Here is a 16972-nt window from a genome sequence, read left to right on the forward strand (position 1 = left end):
GGGGGTCCAAGTTAATGAGTTATTCTGAGGTCATTTTAACCTTGAGGATTTTCTACTACAGGAAGCAGAAACAAATTCAAGTCATATGCAAAAAGCACAAGTCAGGAAAGTAAAACTTTCAAGCCCATAGAAGAAACATAACTTCACTATGGCTCGGGGTAGGAGCAGACTGATTTGAACTAGCCATTCAATTTGTTCCCCACACAATTACAAGAATTATTGACTGCCCTATGTCTGTCTAGGTGTCTGTTCTTGGCTTTCTCTGCACTCGTTTAGCCTCTTTACCTCTCTCTGTGCTAATGCACACTGTCTTATTTGTTGTAGTTTTAACACTTAATAAGTCCAAAAGTCCTGAATAATAAGACTTGTCTTCATTTCTGCTAAAATAAGTTTTCCACATTGTCCTTGTTCAAAACTGTTTTGCCTGTTTTTGACTCGTTTCTGAATCATCTGTGTTGTAGGACCACTTTGTGCTTCTAATTGGTTTGGTATTTTTGTTGGAAATGCATTGCATTTTTTTTTTAGCAGCAAATGATATCTTTATCATACTGGGTTTCCTATCTATGAACATAGAATGTCTTGCCATTTATTTAGATCTTCCTGAATGTCTCTCATTAAAGCTGCTATATTAGGTTCATAATTAAAATCTCATTTTGGTTCATTCCACTCAAATGGGAGTATATTTTCCCCACTCAAGTGAGAGCTTCAGCTTGCATCTGGTTTCCTTTCCCTTCACTAATTTGTGATGTGTGTGTGTGTGTGTGTGTGTGTGTGTATCACTATCTTTTTAATGTCTGAATAGTATTTAGTTATATGACAGTGTTATATTTTATTTTTTATCCTCACCTGAGGACATTTTTTCATTGTTCTTAGAGAGGGGGGAAGTGGGGAGAGAGTGTGAGAAACAGATGTGAGGGAGAAATACTGACTGGTTGCCTCTTGTAGGCTCCCCTATCGGGGATCAAACCCACTACCTAGACATGTGCCCTGACCAGGAATTGAACCCCACAACCTTTCAGTGTATGGGACAACAGTTTAAGCAACTGAGCCACACTGGCCCAGCTGAACATGTTATTTCTTTTTAAAGAAATCTCCTTGGTAGACTTTTAGGTTGTTCAGTATTTCTTGTAATAAAAATTGCAGTAGGAACATCTTTATACATCACTGTGCTCTTGTGAGAATGTAACTGCAGGGTAATTTTCATGAAGGGAAATTTCTGGTGAAAGAGTACATGCATTTAAACTTTGCATTAAAAAGCCACATCTTTGTATAAATAAGTACTGCAGACCAAATGGCTTAGAACAATATAACTTTTGAGGCCAGAAGTTCAAGATGAAGGTGTTTCAGATTGGTTCTGTCTGAGACTGGGGAGAATGTGTTCATGCCTCTCCTCCAGCTTCCTTTGTTGCCAGCAATCCGAGGTGTACTTAGGTGTGTAGGCAAATCACCCCCATCTTTGTCTTCATGTTCAATGTGTCCAAATAGCCTTTTCATAGATACACCAGCCATATTGAATTAGGGTCCATCCCAATGACCTCATTTTAACTCGATGACCTCTGTATAAGCCCTATTTCCAAATGAGGACCTATTTGGAGGTTGTGGGGATTAGGACTCCAACATACCTTTTAGGAGAGACATAATTCAACCCACAAGACTCCAATATTCGCTTGATTGCCCAAGTCCCAGTCACAATCTATTCTGACCAGTGCATACTTGCTAATCTTCCTGAAGCAATGAGTTCTATTATAACACAGGATATGTTTTTGTAATGTAAGATATTGCAGAGACAATTTTTTATTTCACATTGCAATTATTTGTGTTAATATAAATGGACATGATATGGGGTGGTAAAATGCTGGGTGTTCCTCAAAATGATTATAAATTTTTATTTAGTAGGTATGTGCATGCATGAGTGCGTGTTTCTGCATAGGTCAGCCAGCCATCAGTGAGATTGTATCCTGTGGGAACATACTAGTAAGTGGCAATTACTGGATTTACCAGCATCTATTCTTCAGAGAGATCAAAACAGTCTAACCTCCCACCTAGTACCTCAGTTTCCTGCACAGTCGCGGTAGGGTTAATAACACCCAGCTGTCTCCCCCAAGATTACAGAGCTGCTGTGATGAATCAGACACAATTATCACCCAAATTCTCACTAAAATGAAGGTTTATGCAAGGAGTGTGTTTGTACCTGTAGCTTCTCATCATCACTGTTGTTTGTTCTGGTTCTGTTGGGTTGTCCTCTGACTAAAGAGGCACTTGGTTAACTGCAGAACCTGCTGAACTGTGGACAAATTCTGGAAGACTTGTTGTGGCTTTCCATCAGGGGATGGACCTCTGCATTGCTGCCAGTGTTTATATGTTCAAACTGATCACACCTGGATGCTTAGCCTTCTTTCATTTTTAAAAAAATAGTTTACTTTTATTGTAATTTTTTTCCATTATTATTCATCCCTCTTATACCCTCTTCCACCTCCACTCACCCCCTCTCCCCTGGCAATCCCCACACTGTTGTCTACAAGTCCTTTTGCCTTTATGTTTAATCCCTCCAACCCCCAATCCTCTCCCCTGCACCCACTGCCAGCACCGTCAGCCTGCGCTATACGAATCTGTCTCTTTTTTCTTGTTCAGTTTGTTCATTAGACTTCACATATGAGTGAAATCATTTGGTGTTTGTCTTTCTCTGATTGGCTAATTTCACTTGGTATAAAATTCTCCACGTCCATCCATGGTGTCACAAAGGATAAAGTTTTCTTCATTTTTAAGGCTGAGTAGTATTCCATTGTATAAATGTCTCATAGTTGTTTTATCCACTCATCTACTGATGGATACTTGGGCTGCTTCCAAACCTTGGCTATTGTAAATAATGTTGCAATGAACATAAGTGTGCTTATATTCTTTCAAATTTGTGTTTCAGGTTTCTTCAGATAAATTCCCAGAAGTAGAATAGTTATGTCATAAGGTAGTTGCATTTTTAATTTTGGGAGGTAGCTCCTTACTGCTTCCCACAGTGGCTGCACCAGTCTGCATTCCCACCAACAGTACAAAAGGGTTCCCCTTTCTGCCCATCCTCACCAACACTTTCTGTTTGTTGATTTGTTGATGATAGCCATTCTAAAAGGTGTGACGTGATATCTCATTGTGGTTTTAATTTGCATTTCTCTGATGATTAGTGATGTTAAACATCTTTTCATATGTCTATTGGCCACCCGTATGTCCTCTTTGGAGAAGTGTCTATTTAGTTCCTTTGCCCATTTTGTAATTGGGTATTTTGTTTATTTGGTGTTGAATTTTATAAGTTCTTTATAAATTTTGGATATTAACCCCTTATCAGATGTATCAGTGAATATGTTCTCCCATTCTGTGGGTTATAGCATACTATAGAATATCCAAAAATTAGTTGCATTTTATGTGCCAATAATGAACTATCAGAAAGGGAAATTTAAAAAGCAATCCCATTCACAAATGCTTCAAAAAGAATAAAATACCTAGGAATAACTCTAACCAAGAATGTAAAATATCTGTACTTGGAAAAATTATAAGACACCAAAGAAATAAACTGAGGAAGATAAAAGTAGGTAGAAGCACATACTGTGCACAGGTAGGACAAATTAACATTATTAAAACACCCATACTACCCAAAGCAATCTATAGATTCAATGCAATTCCTATTAAGATACCAATATGTATTTCACAGAACTAGAACAAATATTCCAAAAATTTGTATGGAACCGCAAAAGACCCTGAATAGCAGAAATCTTGAGAAAGAACAACAAAGTTGGAGGAATCACGCTACCTAACATCAAACTATACTATAAGGTCACAGTAATCAAACCAGCATGGTACAAGCATAAAACTAGACACGTGTATCAGTGGAACAGAAGAAAGAGCCCAGAAAAAAAAACCCCACACCTATTATCAACTATAATCAGCTATAAGTTTATTAATATCTGACACAGGAGGTAAGCATATACAATGGACTAAAGATAGTTTATTCAATAAATGGTATTGGGAAAATTAGACAAATATGTGCAGAAAAATGAAACTAGACCACCTTCTTAGGCAACACACAAGAATAAAGTCAAAATGGATTAAAGATTTAAATGTTAGACTCCAAACCACAGAACCACTCCTACAAGAAAACATAGGCAGTAAAATCTTAAACATTGCTCTTAGCAATATTTTTTTCTGATATTTCTCAGGCAAGGGAAACAAAAGAAAAAATATATGGAGCTACATCAAACTAAAAAGTTTGTGCACAGCAAAGGAAACCATCAACAAAATAAATAGCCGCCTTTCTTTACAGCCTTGAAAAAGGTGTAGGAAGATTTTAGTCCATTTATAGTCGTAGGTCAGGAGAAGAAATGAGGGAGACAGGGAGAGGAGGCCAAAGCTCTGAGCTGAAGTCAGAACTGGGTGCCGCCTTCTGACAAGTGACCCCCACAGCAGTGCCCAAGTGTGGTTAATCCCTGATGCCCCTCCCAACCCACAGCACAGTGCAAGCCCACCTAGTCATTCTCTGCCTTCCTTAAGCTGTCTTTGTCTCTGCAGGGTTTGAGGAGGACTCGTGGGTATTTTGAAAATCTTAGAAATCATGTCGTGTTGTCTCATCAGAGCAATGCAGGTGGGGGGAGGAGTGGGTTAATATCCCTGACCTAAGCAACTCCAGTTCCTTTTCTACGCAACCCTTTCCCCCATCCACATAGGCCGCCCGCCCTCATAGCACAGGCCCGCCCCTCATTCACACAGGACCGCCCCTCCAGCCGCCCCGCCTCTTTCATGCCAGCCTGTTCGAGAGGGCGTCGCTCCCAAGTGCCAACCAATGAGATCGCGGGCGGCTCCGTGCGTCGGGATAAATTGGTCGTAGCGCTGGCCTAACACGCTAGTCACACGCCATGTGGCGTTGCAGCGGGCAAATACCGGCTGCTTTGCGGCGGCTGAACTGCGGGTGAGATGTGGGCTAAAGGAAAGAAGGCGAGGAGGTGGAGAAGAGGGGCTGGGCACTGGGAAGCTGGAAGGCCGCGGACGATAGCGTGGCGGCGGGGAAAGGGCGGGAGGCTTCAGGGTCAGGTTCGGGCAGGAGGTGTTGCATCACAGCTTTCTGCTCTGGGGACTCGCTCACCCTTGTACCCTCGCCTGGGACTTTTGTACCCCGAGACCCCTCTTCTGGGGCTGCTGTATTCTGAGATCCCTTGCTTGGGGCTCGAGGACTCCTAGATCCTGCCTCTTGGGGCTTCCATACCCCGAGACCTTGCGCCTGGGGCTTCTGTATCCCGGGACCCTTTGCGTGGGCTCTGGTACCCTGAAGCCCCTCTCCTGGGGCTCCCGTTTCTTGAGACTCCTCTTCTGTGGCTCTCACATCCCAAGACCCCTCTTTTGGGAACCCTAACCCCGAGACTACTTTCCCGGGGTTCTAGTGCCCTGAGACCCCTCACCGGGGGCTCCTGCACATTTAGACCTCTCTCCCGGGGCTCCCTCCTGGACTTCTAGACTCCTGGACTGGCTGGGGCTCTTGTACCCCGAAGCTTCTTGCTGTGGGGGCCATTACCCCTAGACCTCTCATCTGGGGGTCCTGGACTCTAAGAGACTGAAAACCGTTTCACGGCCTGGGTGGCAGATCCTCTTAGCCTCTCCTGATGGGAGTGCAGCCCTCTCCAATGGCCTCCCTTGCCCAGTGCCCCCCCCCCCCCCCCACCCCCAAAGGGATCTTGTCCAGGAACCAGGGTTAGGGGTCATGCAGCCAGCGAGATAAGTGGTGGAGTAAAGCAGGGCCAAGGCCCATGGAGCTATCCTGTGACCTCCTTTCTCTCTGGGAATTCAGAGTGAGATTGTCATTGATGTGGCTTTTAATACATGTGATAAAAGTAACTGATAGTTTATGGGTCTCATTAATATGTTTGCTTCCCTTTTTTGTGGGTGGAGAGTCCTTAAGAGAACTGAGGTTTCCACGAAGTACTTGAATTTAAGCTGCTATGTGTTTATAAAATTGTAGCCTCCAGGATTTGAACTTTTCAAAGTGACCGTATTTGTGGGGAAAGATTACATTTAGTTTTCAACTGTGAATGAGTATCATGCCATATGTGTTTGTAAAGTGTAACATTTTACTTATTTAAAAAGCCTAAGTTGCATGTTAATTCACAAAACCTTGTTTAATTTATGGTGTTGTTAGGCTAAGAAGGGAATGTGTGTTGGGGTACCCTCATGGTGTTGGGGCATTGTTCATCTGTGTAGCCAGTTACCAGAAAGTGGTATGGGGGAGAGCCCATGTTGCCCCTGACCGTTCATACACTAGCTGTTCATACACGTGGCTGTTTTGCTTTTCATGGTTGGGTTCTTTTTTAAAAAAAAATATGTTTTATTGATTATGCTCTCACAGTTGTCCCATGCCCCCCCCCTTTATTCCCCTCTGTCCTGCACCCTCCGACCAGTATTCCCCCATACCTTAGTTCATGTGTATGGGTCATACATATGAGTTCTTTAGCTTCTACATTTCTCATACTATTCTTACCCTCCCCGTCTATTTTCTACCTACCATCTATGCTTCTTATTCCCTGTACCTTTTCCCTGTTCTCCCCCCTCCACCTCCCTGCTGATAACCCTCTCCTGGTTGGGCTCTTGATGACAAGTAACTTCTTAAAATATCCCACAGTTCTAGAATTTGCTTAATCAGTAAGGAAAATGTTGGTTGATTATAGCAATCTCCATAGTATTGCCTGAGTGTTTCTTTTCTGTGCATATCTTTAAAAAATATTTTTGAGAGACATGTTAATGTAGAAAATTCTATAAAACATGTAATACAGCTGAGAGAAATTTTATTTAAAAATAAGTTGTATCACCATTACCCAGTTTAAGATTACCCCTAATTGGTCATAATATTCCTTACCTCTTAGATGTAATCTCTCCCCTGGGTTACAGAACTTACCTCCTTACTTTCCTTATAGTTTTACCATCTGTATACATGCCTACAATACAGTGGTATCTGTTTGAAATAATACTGTTTATCATTTGTATCCTTTATTAATTTATTCATTTATTTTTTGCTTCAGCATTGCCTTACCCACATCTTTGTTACACATAGTTGTAGTCCCTTTATTCTTATAGCAGAGTTTATTGATGGAATAGTGTCTATTGGTGGACTCTGAGGAACGGTACCAGCTTTGTGTATGTGTGCTGTTGCTCTGGTACTGGTTTCCAGGACATTTACAGGTTTCCCCTGTGGTCCCAAATTAGAACATTCCCATGAAACCATTCCTAAGCCAAAATGGCATAAAACAAAAAGCAATCTTTTTAGCAGTCCAAAACCCTCAAAATAACCTATCAAATTATACCAGTTAAGGCATAAAGCCCAAAATAACACTAACATATAGTAAAAGCCAGAAGGCACAGAATAAGTTGAGGCACAGTATAGATGCTCACAGACCCAGCGCAGAGCTCGGGTAGCTTGCTGCTGAGATGCTGAGTGTGGTTCCCCAGGAAGGAGCTTGGTGGAGCCACTCTCCCTGCTCTCTGGGTGCATGCTGCCTCTGTAATGGCTCCCGAGAAACAAATGCAGGATGCTGTTTCTGATTTTAACCTTAAAAAAAAAAATGGAAATCCCTTTGAGATTTCTTTTGGTTGGTGAAACAGATCCTAATGTAGGTCTCTCCTAAAGTGAAGTTACAAGATCCTTCTGCTAGAAGGTGGATTTTGAAAAGCATGGGATTACCTGTATGTCAGGGTGAGTGAACTGCCGTCCAAGTAATGCCAAATGCTGTTCCACAGTCACTGTTCCAGTTTTCACTCCCAGGAGCAGTGTGTGAGTTTCTGGTAATCCTCAACTTCTTAATTTTCACCACTTATTAGGTGTATAGTGGGACTTCACTGTAATATGAATTTACTGAGATACTGTGATGGAAAAAACCATTTTGACATGAGTTTTTAAAATACAGCTAAGGGAAATTGGTGTCATAATTGTATGATAGTTATTTATGAACCTGTACAAATAAAGGTTTTCAATGTTTAATCATTAGTTGATGCTATAAAGCTTAAGCTGAGTTGAAATAAAAGGTCATTCACATTGCAAAACTTTGGTAGAAATTAGTTTTCTGGAATGTCGTTGGAAGATGAGAGCTTAATTGGAATTATCGCTATTATGTGACAGTATTTTTCTTATGTTGCTGAACTACGTGAGCTGAATGTCCTGCAAACCCTCTAACTTTGATGACTTTCTGTGGCTGCAGCAGTACCAACGGCAGAGCATGGAGGCATGGAAGCACCAAAGCCTGTGAGCGGGCGCTGCAGCACAGGGTCGGAGAGAAGATCCACGGATTCACCGTGAGCCAGGTAAGGTCTGTCCTGACATCTTCAGTGAGAGACTGTGAGGACCTTTGGAGTGGATCCCTGCTCTCTTTTATCTTTGTACTCTGGGCCCTGATGTCCTTCTGCTTCATAGTAGCTGCTAAAGTGCATGGAGTTAGCAAGTGAAAGGACTTTCTCAGTACAGCTTCCCAGTCCTTCCTCGGAACTCCTTCAGATTTTAGAGTCAATCAAACTCCTTAGTGTTTCTGCACCCTGACACCTGACAGTCCACAATGAGTGTGACGCATAAAGACTCTGGATGTCCCACACCCATTCAGGTGAGGTTTTACCATCAAATGAGTTTGCTGCAAACTTAGCAAAATCTTTCTGGTTTTGAGCCATTTGGGCTTCTGAATTATGGAAAAGAGAGTGTGGTCCTACATTTACTTTAGTCTTTGTTAAAATGGATTTTAGTTTTGTTTTTGTCTTGCTTAAACTTTCACATTGTTTTTTCTTTAATGCAATTAATTGAGAAATCTGTGCTGCCCATAATTGCCTGGCTGTTGGCTTCCTGCTGTGCTTGACGTGCTGACACGTATGGAGCCAAGCAGCTCTCACTCCAGAGGACTCCTGCTGTCAGAATACAGGAATAGTGTGAGGAACTTCACGGCAGAAGTGCAGGGGGAGCAAAAGGAAGACAGGAGGAGAGGGTGGCTACTCTGTGGCAGGATAGGGGAGGTTCCTGGAGAAGGAGGTGTTATAGAGAAGGTGGCAGTGAAATTCAGGATAGTCACCACCTCTCTCCAAGGCAACGTAGCAGTGCTGGGGGCTGCTTCAAGGCAGGGGCCTAGAACAGTGGGTCAAGACAGGGTGAGCCCCAAAGGCTGTGCAAAGGGATGAGGATCTCTAATACAGTATGGTAATGAGCGCCTTATTCAGAGGAGTGGATTCTTTTATTTTTCAAGGGGTCTTCCCCAGTTTTATTGAGAAATAATTAACATCTGACACTGTATAAGTTTAAGGCATACAGCATGGTGGTTTGTTTGATTTACATGTGCTGTGAAATCATTGTAACGATAGGTTCAACTAATGCCTATCTTCTATTATTCAAGTTTTATGGAAACTAGGATAAACCGTGATCATCTTTGTTTGAGAAATAGTTACCATGAAAGTCGTGATGAGGCAGACATCTCTCTGTAGTACTGATTTTAACACATTGATCATCTTTTATAAAGTGTAATAAGTTCGGAGATGTAAGCAATCTAATAGCTGTAAATTACAGCTCAGCACTAAGGTGGATCCTGGCCAGCAGGATCTGTGTATGTTGTGGCTGCTGGAGAACAAATACACACGGACAACAGAAGTCCTGGTGAGAAAAAGGGACGGCATGGCCACTCTCTAAGAGAGAGAGGGTGAGAAGGCCCCAGCCTCTGCTACACAAGCTTTTATTGCTTCCCTGGGTACATTACACAGAAGGTAGTCCTCATTTACTATGCACAGAGTCACTGCAGGGGACTACCTTTTACAGATAACAAAAGAAAGAATGTTGCTAATTCAAAGAGAAGAATGTTGCAGACCAAGGGAAAAGTGGTTGAACTGGTCACACTCCATACTTGGGAGGTTTAGCTCAGATTTTAGGAAGTTGCAGTAAGCACTTGTTGCCTCAATTCAGGGTGAGGGAGTTTTAGCAAAAGCGGGCCTCATAGCAGGCTAGGTACAATGCAGGCCTGATTCCCCACGGGAAAACCTCTCCGCGGGTATGGTCCTGTGTGCCACTTGCTTTCCACTGGTTTTTCCATGTGAGTGCTGAGCTACATTTCCATGCCACTTGAAGTGGTTCTGTACACAGCACCCCCTTCCCCCGGTTCTAAACTCTGCCCTCCCAATAACTTGCTGTAGTCAGTGTGGACAAGCCACTTCCATGGCCTCTGAAAAGCGAATAGCAGTCTGGTGGTCACAGTGACACGGTGGGTATTGTGATTGAAGGGGAGAGGCCCTGGCAAAGTTGGGCAAGAAACCAACTCCTTCAGTACTGAGCCTGTGGAGATTTCATGAAGGCTGATGCAGAAAGAGATGGCCACCTTCAGGGAGGGTGTGTTCCTTTTCATTGTGTCACAGGTGGGCACAGGTAACCAGGTTCTTAGTGATCGGGACAAAGAATTGAACCGAACACCCAGAGTTTATAGAAGAGAACATGGGAGCAGGCCACCTCCAAGCAGAGATTGATCTCATGGGCTGGAGGGACTTTATTCTTACAGGGCAGATCCTTCCTGGCTAGTTTTAGTGGGCTTTTACTGAGTATATACAAGTAGTTGCATTACTTTAAAGCTACTGTGCATGTGGTTTTCCATGATCCTCCCCGATTGGCCACCAGGGAAGAGGGTCCCACAATGCTACGGAATTGACCCCCATTTCTCCTGGGGTCCCCCTGTACTAGGTTTACTTTTCCCTAAGCCAGAGAATTATAGCTTTCCATGTTAGAGATTGGTGAAAAGGAAAGGAATTATTTATTCAAATTATACGGACTAAAAGTAATGACTTAATGTTTTTGTCAAAATCCCAAAGTCCCTTAAAACACCCAGAAACACACACAGTCCTTCCTTCCCCTCTTTGCCCAGTCTGGGATACCTATCTTAGGGAAAGAAATAGAAGTCTGTGGCTTAGGCAGTTATCAGTTCTTCCTAGTAATTTGTGCTCAGCTGGCAGTATTACAGAACAAACAAGGGGGGCCTGGGACGATATACTATTATTGAAAGAAAGGCCCCGGGTCCGTTATGTCTGCCACCCTAGGAAAGACGTCTCTCAATGCCACAGATTTGTGAAAAGGAAAGGAAATGTTTATTTAAATGCTATACAAACTTAAAGTAGTGACCTAATTAAATTCTAAAATCCCTTAAAAAACCCACAAACAGACACAGTCCTTCCTTCCTTCCCCCTTTGCCCAGTCCAGAGTACCGTGTCTCAGGAAAGGAAATAGAAGTCCGTGGCTCAGGCAGTCCTCTGGTTCTTCCCAGTTAGTACTCCATCTCGACTGGGAGACCTCCTTGGGTTCCCGGCACCCTCAGCTGAGTCGCCGGGATCTCTGCTAAAACCAGGTGGTGGTTCCCCTTCTAAAGCTACAGGAGTCCCCACTCTGGCAAAGGCATGTGGTCCTCTCTCAGGGCTGCAGGAAGGGAGAGTCCCCACTCTGGCAAGGCCGCGTGGTTCTCTCCCTCAATGGCTGCCGTGTCTGGGTTTAAATCCCCTGCGCCAATCTTCTTCTGCAGCCCCATTTCCGACTCCTCCTACACGTGGGCACACTTGCCCTCAATCTGCTGTCTTCTCCAGCTTTTGTGGTCGCCATCGTGGGTCTGGGCAGGTGTCACCCCATGTCGTGGAGCCAGTCTTCTCCCAGCTCCCACACAGGTGCTGTAACTCAGGGGACCTGCCTCCCAGGTCCCATTTGGGGGGGAGGTCCCTTTCCATCCCCCTGGCCTTGAGCATGGCCATATCTATTTAGCATATCTAAGTGACCAGCCAAAGGCTACAGGTATGCTAAATGACCATGCCATGGATTAGCTGCAAAGCTGCCCTGCATGTTCTTGCTCTGTGTGCCCCTTCCCCCAACTCACACCTGTGGGGGAAAGGGTGAAGACACCTTAAAATCTCCTGGATACCTTGAGTTCTGGACCCCATTTCAAATGCCTATTTGGGGTCCCCCTTCTTGGCTGCACCCTGTAACATTAATGCCACCCTAGGAAGCTTGTGTACAGGTCCAACCTTGATCACCTGGGCACGTGCCTCAGCAGTTTAAGCAGACAGTTAGAAGGGAGATAAAATCGGCTGCCTCTGAGATCTGAGTAGGAAGTGGAGGGATGATGACATATTTGTGGTCAGCTTATCCCAGATTACTTCTGACCCCCTGACTTTAACTTGGCTTCCCGGCCACCGGGTATATTCTACTCTTGGACCCAGTCCCTGTGCCAGTCATTCTGACATCCCGAGGGAAGCCCTCATTCCTCGGGGGCTCTGGTGCCACAGAATGGGTGTGAAGGAGCTACAGGAGAGGAGCTCTTGCTCCGAGCCTCAGTGTTCTCATCTTTAACAGGGGCGAGGACACCTCCTCACTGGGTAACCATGAACTGTTTAGAAAATGTCTGGCAAATAGTAAGCATTCTGAAAAGGGAAGGAGTGTATTATTGTCAGCATAGCTCTTATTTTCCTCGTTTGTAAGATTCAGGTTTGGACAAGGTGGTTCCTGATGTGCCTTCAGCACCCACGTGCCAATGTTCCGAAATCGCCCTACTTTAAGGCAGACCAGCCAAGTCCCTCAGTGGATTTAACGTAACCATTCTGAATGCCTTTCCCATTGAGTTTAGCCTCATGCTCCTGTTGTTGATTCAGGTAACATCTGTCCCTGAACTGTTCCTGACTGCTGTGAAGCTCAGCCATGACAACACAGGAGCAAAATATTTGCACCTGGCTCGAGAAGACACGAATAACCTGTTCAGGTGAGCAGACACCATGCAAGCACATCCTTGCATGTTTCTCCTTAGAGCGAGGGTGTCAAACTCATTTTCACCAGGGGCCACATCAGCCTCATGGTTGCCTTCAAAGGGCCGAAAGCAATGTCAATTCCTTAACAGTTAAGGAGTAATTACATTTACACAGTCCTAAAATTATTTCGGCCCTTTGAAGGAACTGCGAGGCTGATGTGGCCCCTGGTGACAATGAGTTTCACACCCCTGCCTTAGAGCATTGCCATAGTTTAAAGTAATGGTACTGACACTGCCCTGAAAAGACAAGGAAAAGATTAAGTGAGTTTAAGTTCTCAGGGACATAAAGTTTACAGTTGCAGTCAGTGATTCTACACACTGCAGTTGACAAACATTTCCATGAGGGATACTGTGTTAAAATGATGAATTCCGAGGTGGCGGCACAGTCGGCGGCTGTCGGACGGTGTGCGCTCACATGCCCTGCCCTGTCGTGGCTCTCTTCTGCCCGCAGCGTGCAGTTTCGCACCACCCCCACGGACAGCACCGGGGTCCCACACGTCCTCGAGCACACGGTCCTGTGTGGCTCACAGAAATACCCATGCAGAGACCCCTTCTTCAAAATGCTGAACAGGTCGCTGTCCACCTTTATGAACGCCTTCACAGGTAAGACCAACATTCTGGCCCGAAACTGTGGTTGGGTCCATTTCTAAGATGAGGGGGGGAGTCAGGCCCTGGAGGTGACAATAGATATTGTGCTCAGTTCTAGCTGAAGCGTGTCAGAAATTTAATCCTTTAGGAGAGCAGTATTGTGATTGGATTATAAAAATGGGAATTTTAGGAAAAAGGCATCTGAGGTTTTTCTGGAAAAGGTTAGAACAGGGTTTTTTTTTTTTTTTTTTGTGGAACGTAGCTGTAAACTTCAGCCTTTGTGGCGTTATGTCATGTTGATGGCTGTGGTGTTGAGTTTTCATTTTGGGGAACAGAGTGAATAGGCTGATGGTGTGCACAGAAGTGCTGTTACAAGTGCAGTTAAAGAGCAAGTTCAGTGGGCGTCCTCACAGACAAGCTGCCGTTCTAGGCCTGTGAGGTGGTATTTGGTGCTGGACCATGGTTCCCATGAAAATCTGATGTATTACAACCCTCCCTTTCGTTTGCACTTAGCTAGTGACTATACCATGTACCCGTTTTCCACACAAAACCCCAAGGACTTCCAGAACCTCCTCTCTGTGTATTTGGATGCGGCCTTTTTCCCGTGCTTGCGAGAACTTGACTTCTGGTACGTAATGACTGATTGATTGTAGACTTCAGTATCAGGGGCACTATCATCGTGAAATTAATTGTTCACCATTTTTTAGGCAGGAGGGCTGGCGACTGGAACACGAGAATCCCCATGACCCGCAGACAGCCTTGGTCTTCAAAGGGGTTGTCTTCAATGAGATGAAAGGAGCATTTGTGAGTTTTTTCCTTCTTATGTTAAAATTATCGTACTCTGTAAAAAACATTGCAATATAAGTAGGTTTGGAAGGTGGTTGACATTCTGTTATGTCGCTTAATATTCTCATTGTGTGGGATTTATTAAATTATGTGGGAGCCCAGCTCCCATTCATTCTAGACCCCACTCTTGCAGAGCAGTTCTGTGTGCTGGGGACCCTGAGTGTGGTCTGCCGGGGGTCTGTGAGAGAAGAACCCTTTTCACAGCAGCACTAAGACGTCCACCCTCATTCCTACTGAGCATGCAGTGGGCTTTCCCAAGGCCGTATTACATGGTGTGTGATGTCAGCACAGAAGCAGACATAGAAGCCAGCTCTCTCCTATGAAGCCATATGTTAAAGAGAATTGTAAAATATCTAAAAGTGTCGATTTTCTCAATAACTTTTTTTTATGAAAAGTATTTTTAAGAACATACTGGTTAACATGTAATGATGGCTTAAGTTAGTGAATGAATAAGTTTTACGAGTTTTCAGTTTTCATTTCTAATATAGAAAAGTTATACACACACTCCCCTACGTGATCAAGAAATGCACATCACCAGAGGCTCTTTGGGAGCTCGTGAATGTTTGTTTGGGAGCATGAGGGGTCAGAGGCCAGACAGTTTGAGAGCCCCTGTCCTGGGCCTTGTCCTCCCAGCCCCCTGACTTTGGAGCCCTTCCCCCTTGCCGGCCGCTCCTGCAGCTGGCAGCTGTTTCTCATCTGCAGTCCTCGGTTTGGGCATTGTTTCCTCTGAGCACCTTAAAATTCAAGTTAGTGTAACCACTTTGCCTCTGGATGCCCATGGGACTGCACCTCCCACACAGCTCGTGGGCAGAGGGAGCTTAGGACATCTGTCCCTCAGCCCTGTTCGTCACCCAGTGCACATGGCAACGTGGATGAGCCTCCTCTTCTGAGAGAGCTGGTCCCTCGGTCCTGTGCACAGGTCATGAGCGGACTGAGTGCTTTGTTAAGCAATGTCAGTGTGGGTGCCCTTGTCTACCATTGGGAAAGTTTTACTCGCAAGGTGTTAGAGGTATATGCTCCCAGAATGTGATTAACTTGCTGTGTTGTAATAATGTGTGTTATGTTACGTATATGTATATTTTTTTAACTTGAAGACAGACACCGAGAGGCTATACGCACAGCACCTTCAGAACCGACTCCTTCCTGACCACACGTACGCCGTGATCTCTGGTGGTGATCCGTTGTGCATCCCAGACCTCACGTGGGAGCAGCTGAAACAGTTCCATGCTACACATTATCACCCCAGCAATGCCAGGTGAGGTTTTGTCTTTAAAGTTTGGTGGTGGCTTGGTTAGGAGTTGGCTTATTTGTATATTCTTACACTAAATGATAAGCTTTTCTCACATTTAGCAAGGAGATGTTTGCTTAAGAACCATTTGAATTTAGACAGGCTCCTTCCCGTCATAGATTGCCTGCCTTTTACTTGGATGCTCAGTCTGAGAGTCAGTAGCAGTCACTCTTCCCTGCCAGCACAGTGGTGACAGCACACCCTGGAGGAGGGCCTGGGTCCCACAGTGCTCTGAGAATGGTGGCTGCAGGTGTATTAAACCTTGGGTACTTGTTGGTTGATAAATTGCTTGTTTCAGAGAACACTACAAAGAAAACACTAATGTAAAGCCAGTTTGCAAGATTAAGTATAAAAACATTTAAATTTTAATTATGAAAATTTTTGTGCATACAAAAAAATAGAGACTGTAATAATGATTTTTTCATGCACTTATCACATGGGTATTTTCTTTACCAACTTAATTTTAAGGAAATTACAGACATGAGGGTTTACCCCCAATACATGTATGTATGACCCTAAAATATAAGGATGTTTTCTTACATAAGATAATACCATTTTCATATTTAAGGAAATAAAAAGGCTTGCTTAAAGCCCCCTACCAGTTACCCCAAATCAGACTTTCCAGTTGTCCCCGAAATTTGTGGCCTGTGTGAGGCGCACAAATTGCCTTTTGTTAGTGTGGCTCTTAAGTGCCCTTTAGTGGAGGACAGTGTCCTGACTCGTTTTCATAGAAGTTGAAGAGAGTAGGCAGATTGCCTCTGGATTTTGTCACCTTCTGGGATGCATGATTGCCACCCTGTGCCACTGGTGGACATATTCCTGTGTTTCCTGAGAGCTGGACTTGGCTACAAGGACTGGGTTCACCTCACAGGTGGTGCCTGCATGCATACCTGCCACATCAGACGTCTCGGACCTGCTTACCCCGTGGGGAGGCTGCACATCAAAGCTGGTTTGCAGGCTCCCACAGTGATGGCGACCCCTCCACCGTAAAGCTGTGTACTGACAGACACGGTGTCAGGGCAGTAATCTGGCACCTTGTGGACACTGAGTTCCTTTTCACCCGTTCGTTGTTCTACTACTAGTGGGTGACTGTTGCCTGGAGCACTTCCTTCAGCAGAGGTAGTGAAGGTTGCTAACGAGCTCTTCTATGTGAACTAGCTGGGCTCCTGTGAAGAAGAGCTTTCCCCACCCGCAGGGCCGGGGGCCGCCCTGAGGACAGGATTCCGTGGGAAAGGCAGGGTATCTGCTTCCCTTGGCTGCCCAGTTTTGGGGGAACACGGTGGCAGTCGCTCCTCCAATGAAAATATGCTTTTCTTTTTAGCTTTGTTTGGTTTGTTTTATTTTTTAAAACCATATAGCCTCATACACATTTTTTAACTTGTATATATTGATATATGTATCTGAGATGAGAGACCAAATGGATTTTTTAAATTTTTTT

The 16972-nt window shown here is 44.4% G+C and overlaps 1 protein-coding gene across 2 annotated transcripts in view; it reads left to right on the top strand.

Moving 5' to 3' along the window:
• The first annotated feature begins 4837 nt into the window (after positions 1-4837).
• Positions 4838-16972, top strand: part of PITRM1 (pitrilysin metallopeptidase 1) — a 35517-nt gene continuing 23382 nt past the window's right edge. The window contains exons 1-7 of one of the 2 annotated variants that reach the window (XM_028506736.2): positions 4838-4948; positions 8220-8322; positions 12661-12767; positions 13264-13415; positions 13914-14028; positions 14108-14204; positions 15341-15501. In XM_028506736.2, the coding sequence (XP_028362537.1) occupies positions 4896-4948; positions 8220-8322; positions 12661-12767; positions 13264-13415; positions 13914-14028; positions 14108-14204; positions 15341-15501 (788 nt within the window). In that variant the 5' untranslated portion in view covers positions 4838-4895. The remainder of the gene's footprint in view (positions 4949-8219; positions 8323-12660; positions 12768-13263; positions 13416-13913; positions 14029-14107; positions 14205-15340; positions 15502-16972) is intronic. The other variant, XM_036025067.1, reaches the window with a different exon arrangement.

The sequence above is a fragment of the Phyllostomus discolor genome, chromosome 1 (genome assembly GCF_004126475.2).
Source record: "Phyllostomus discolor isolate MPI-MPIP mPhyDis1 chromosome 1, mPhyDis1.pri.v3, whole genome shotgun sequence".
NCBI classification, from domain to species: domain Eukaryota; kingdom Metazoa; phylum Chordata; class Mammalia; order Chiroptera; family Phyllostomidae; genus Phyllostomus; species Phyllostomus discolor.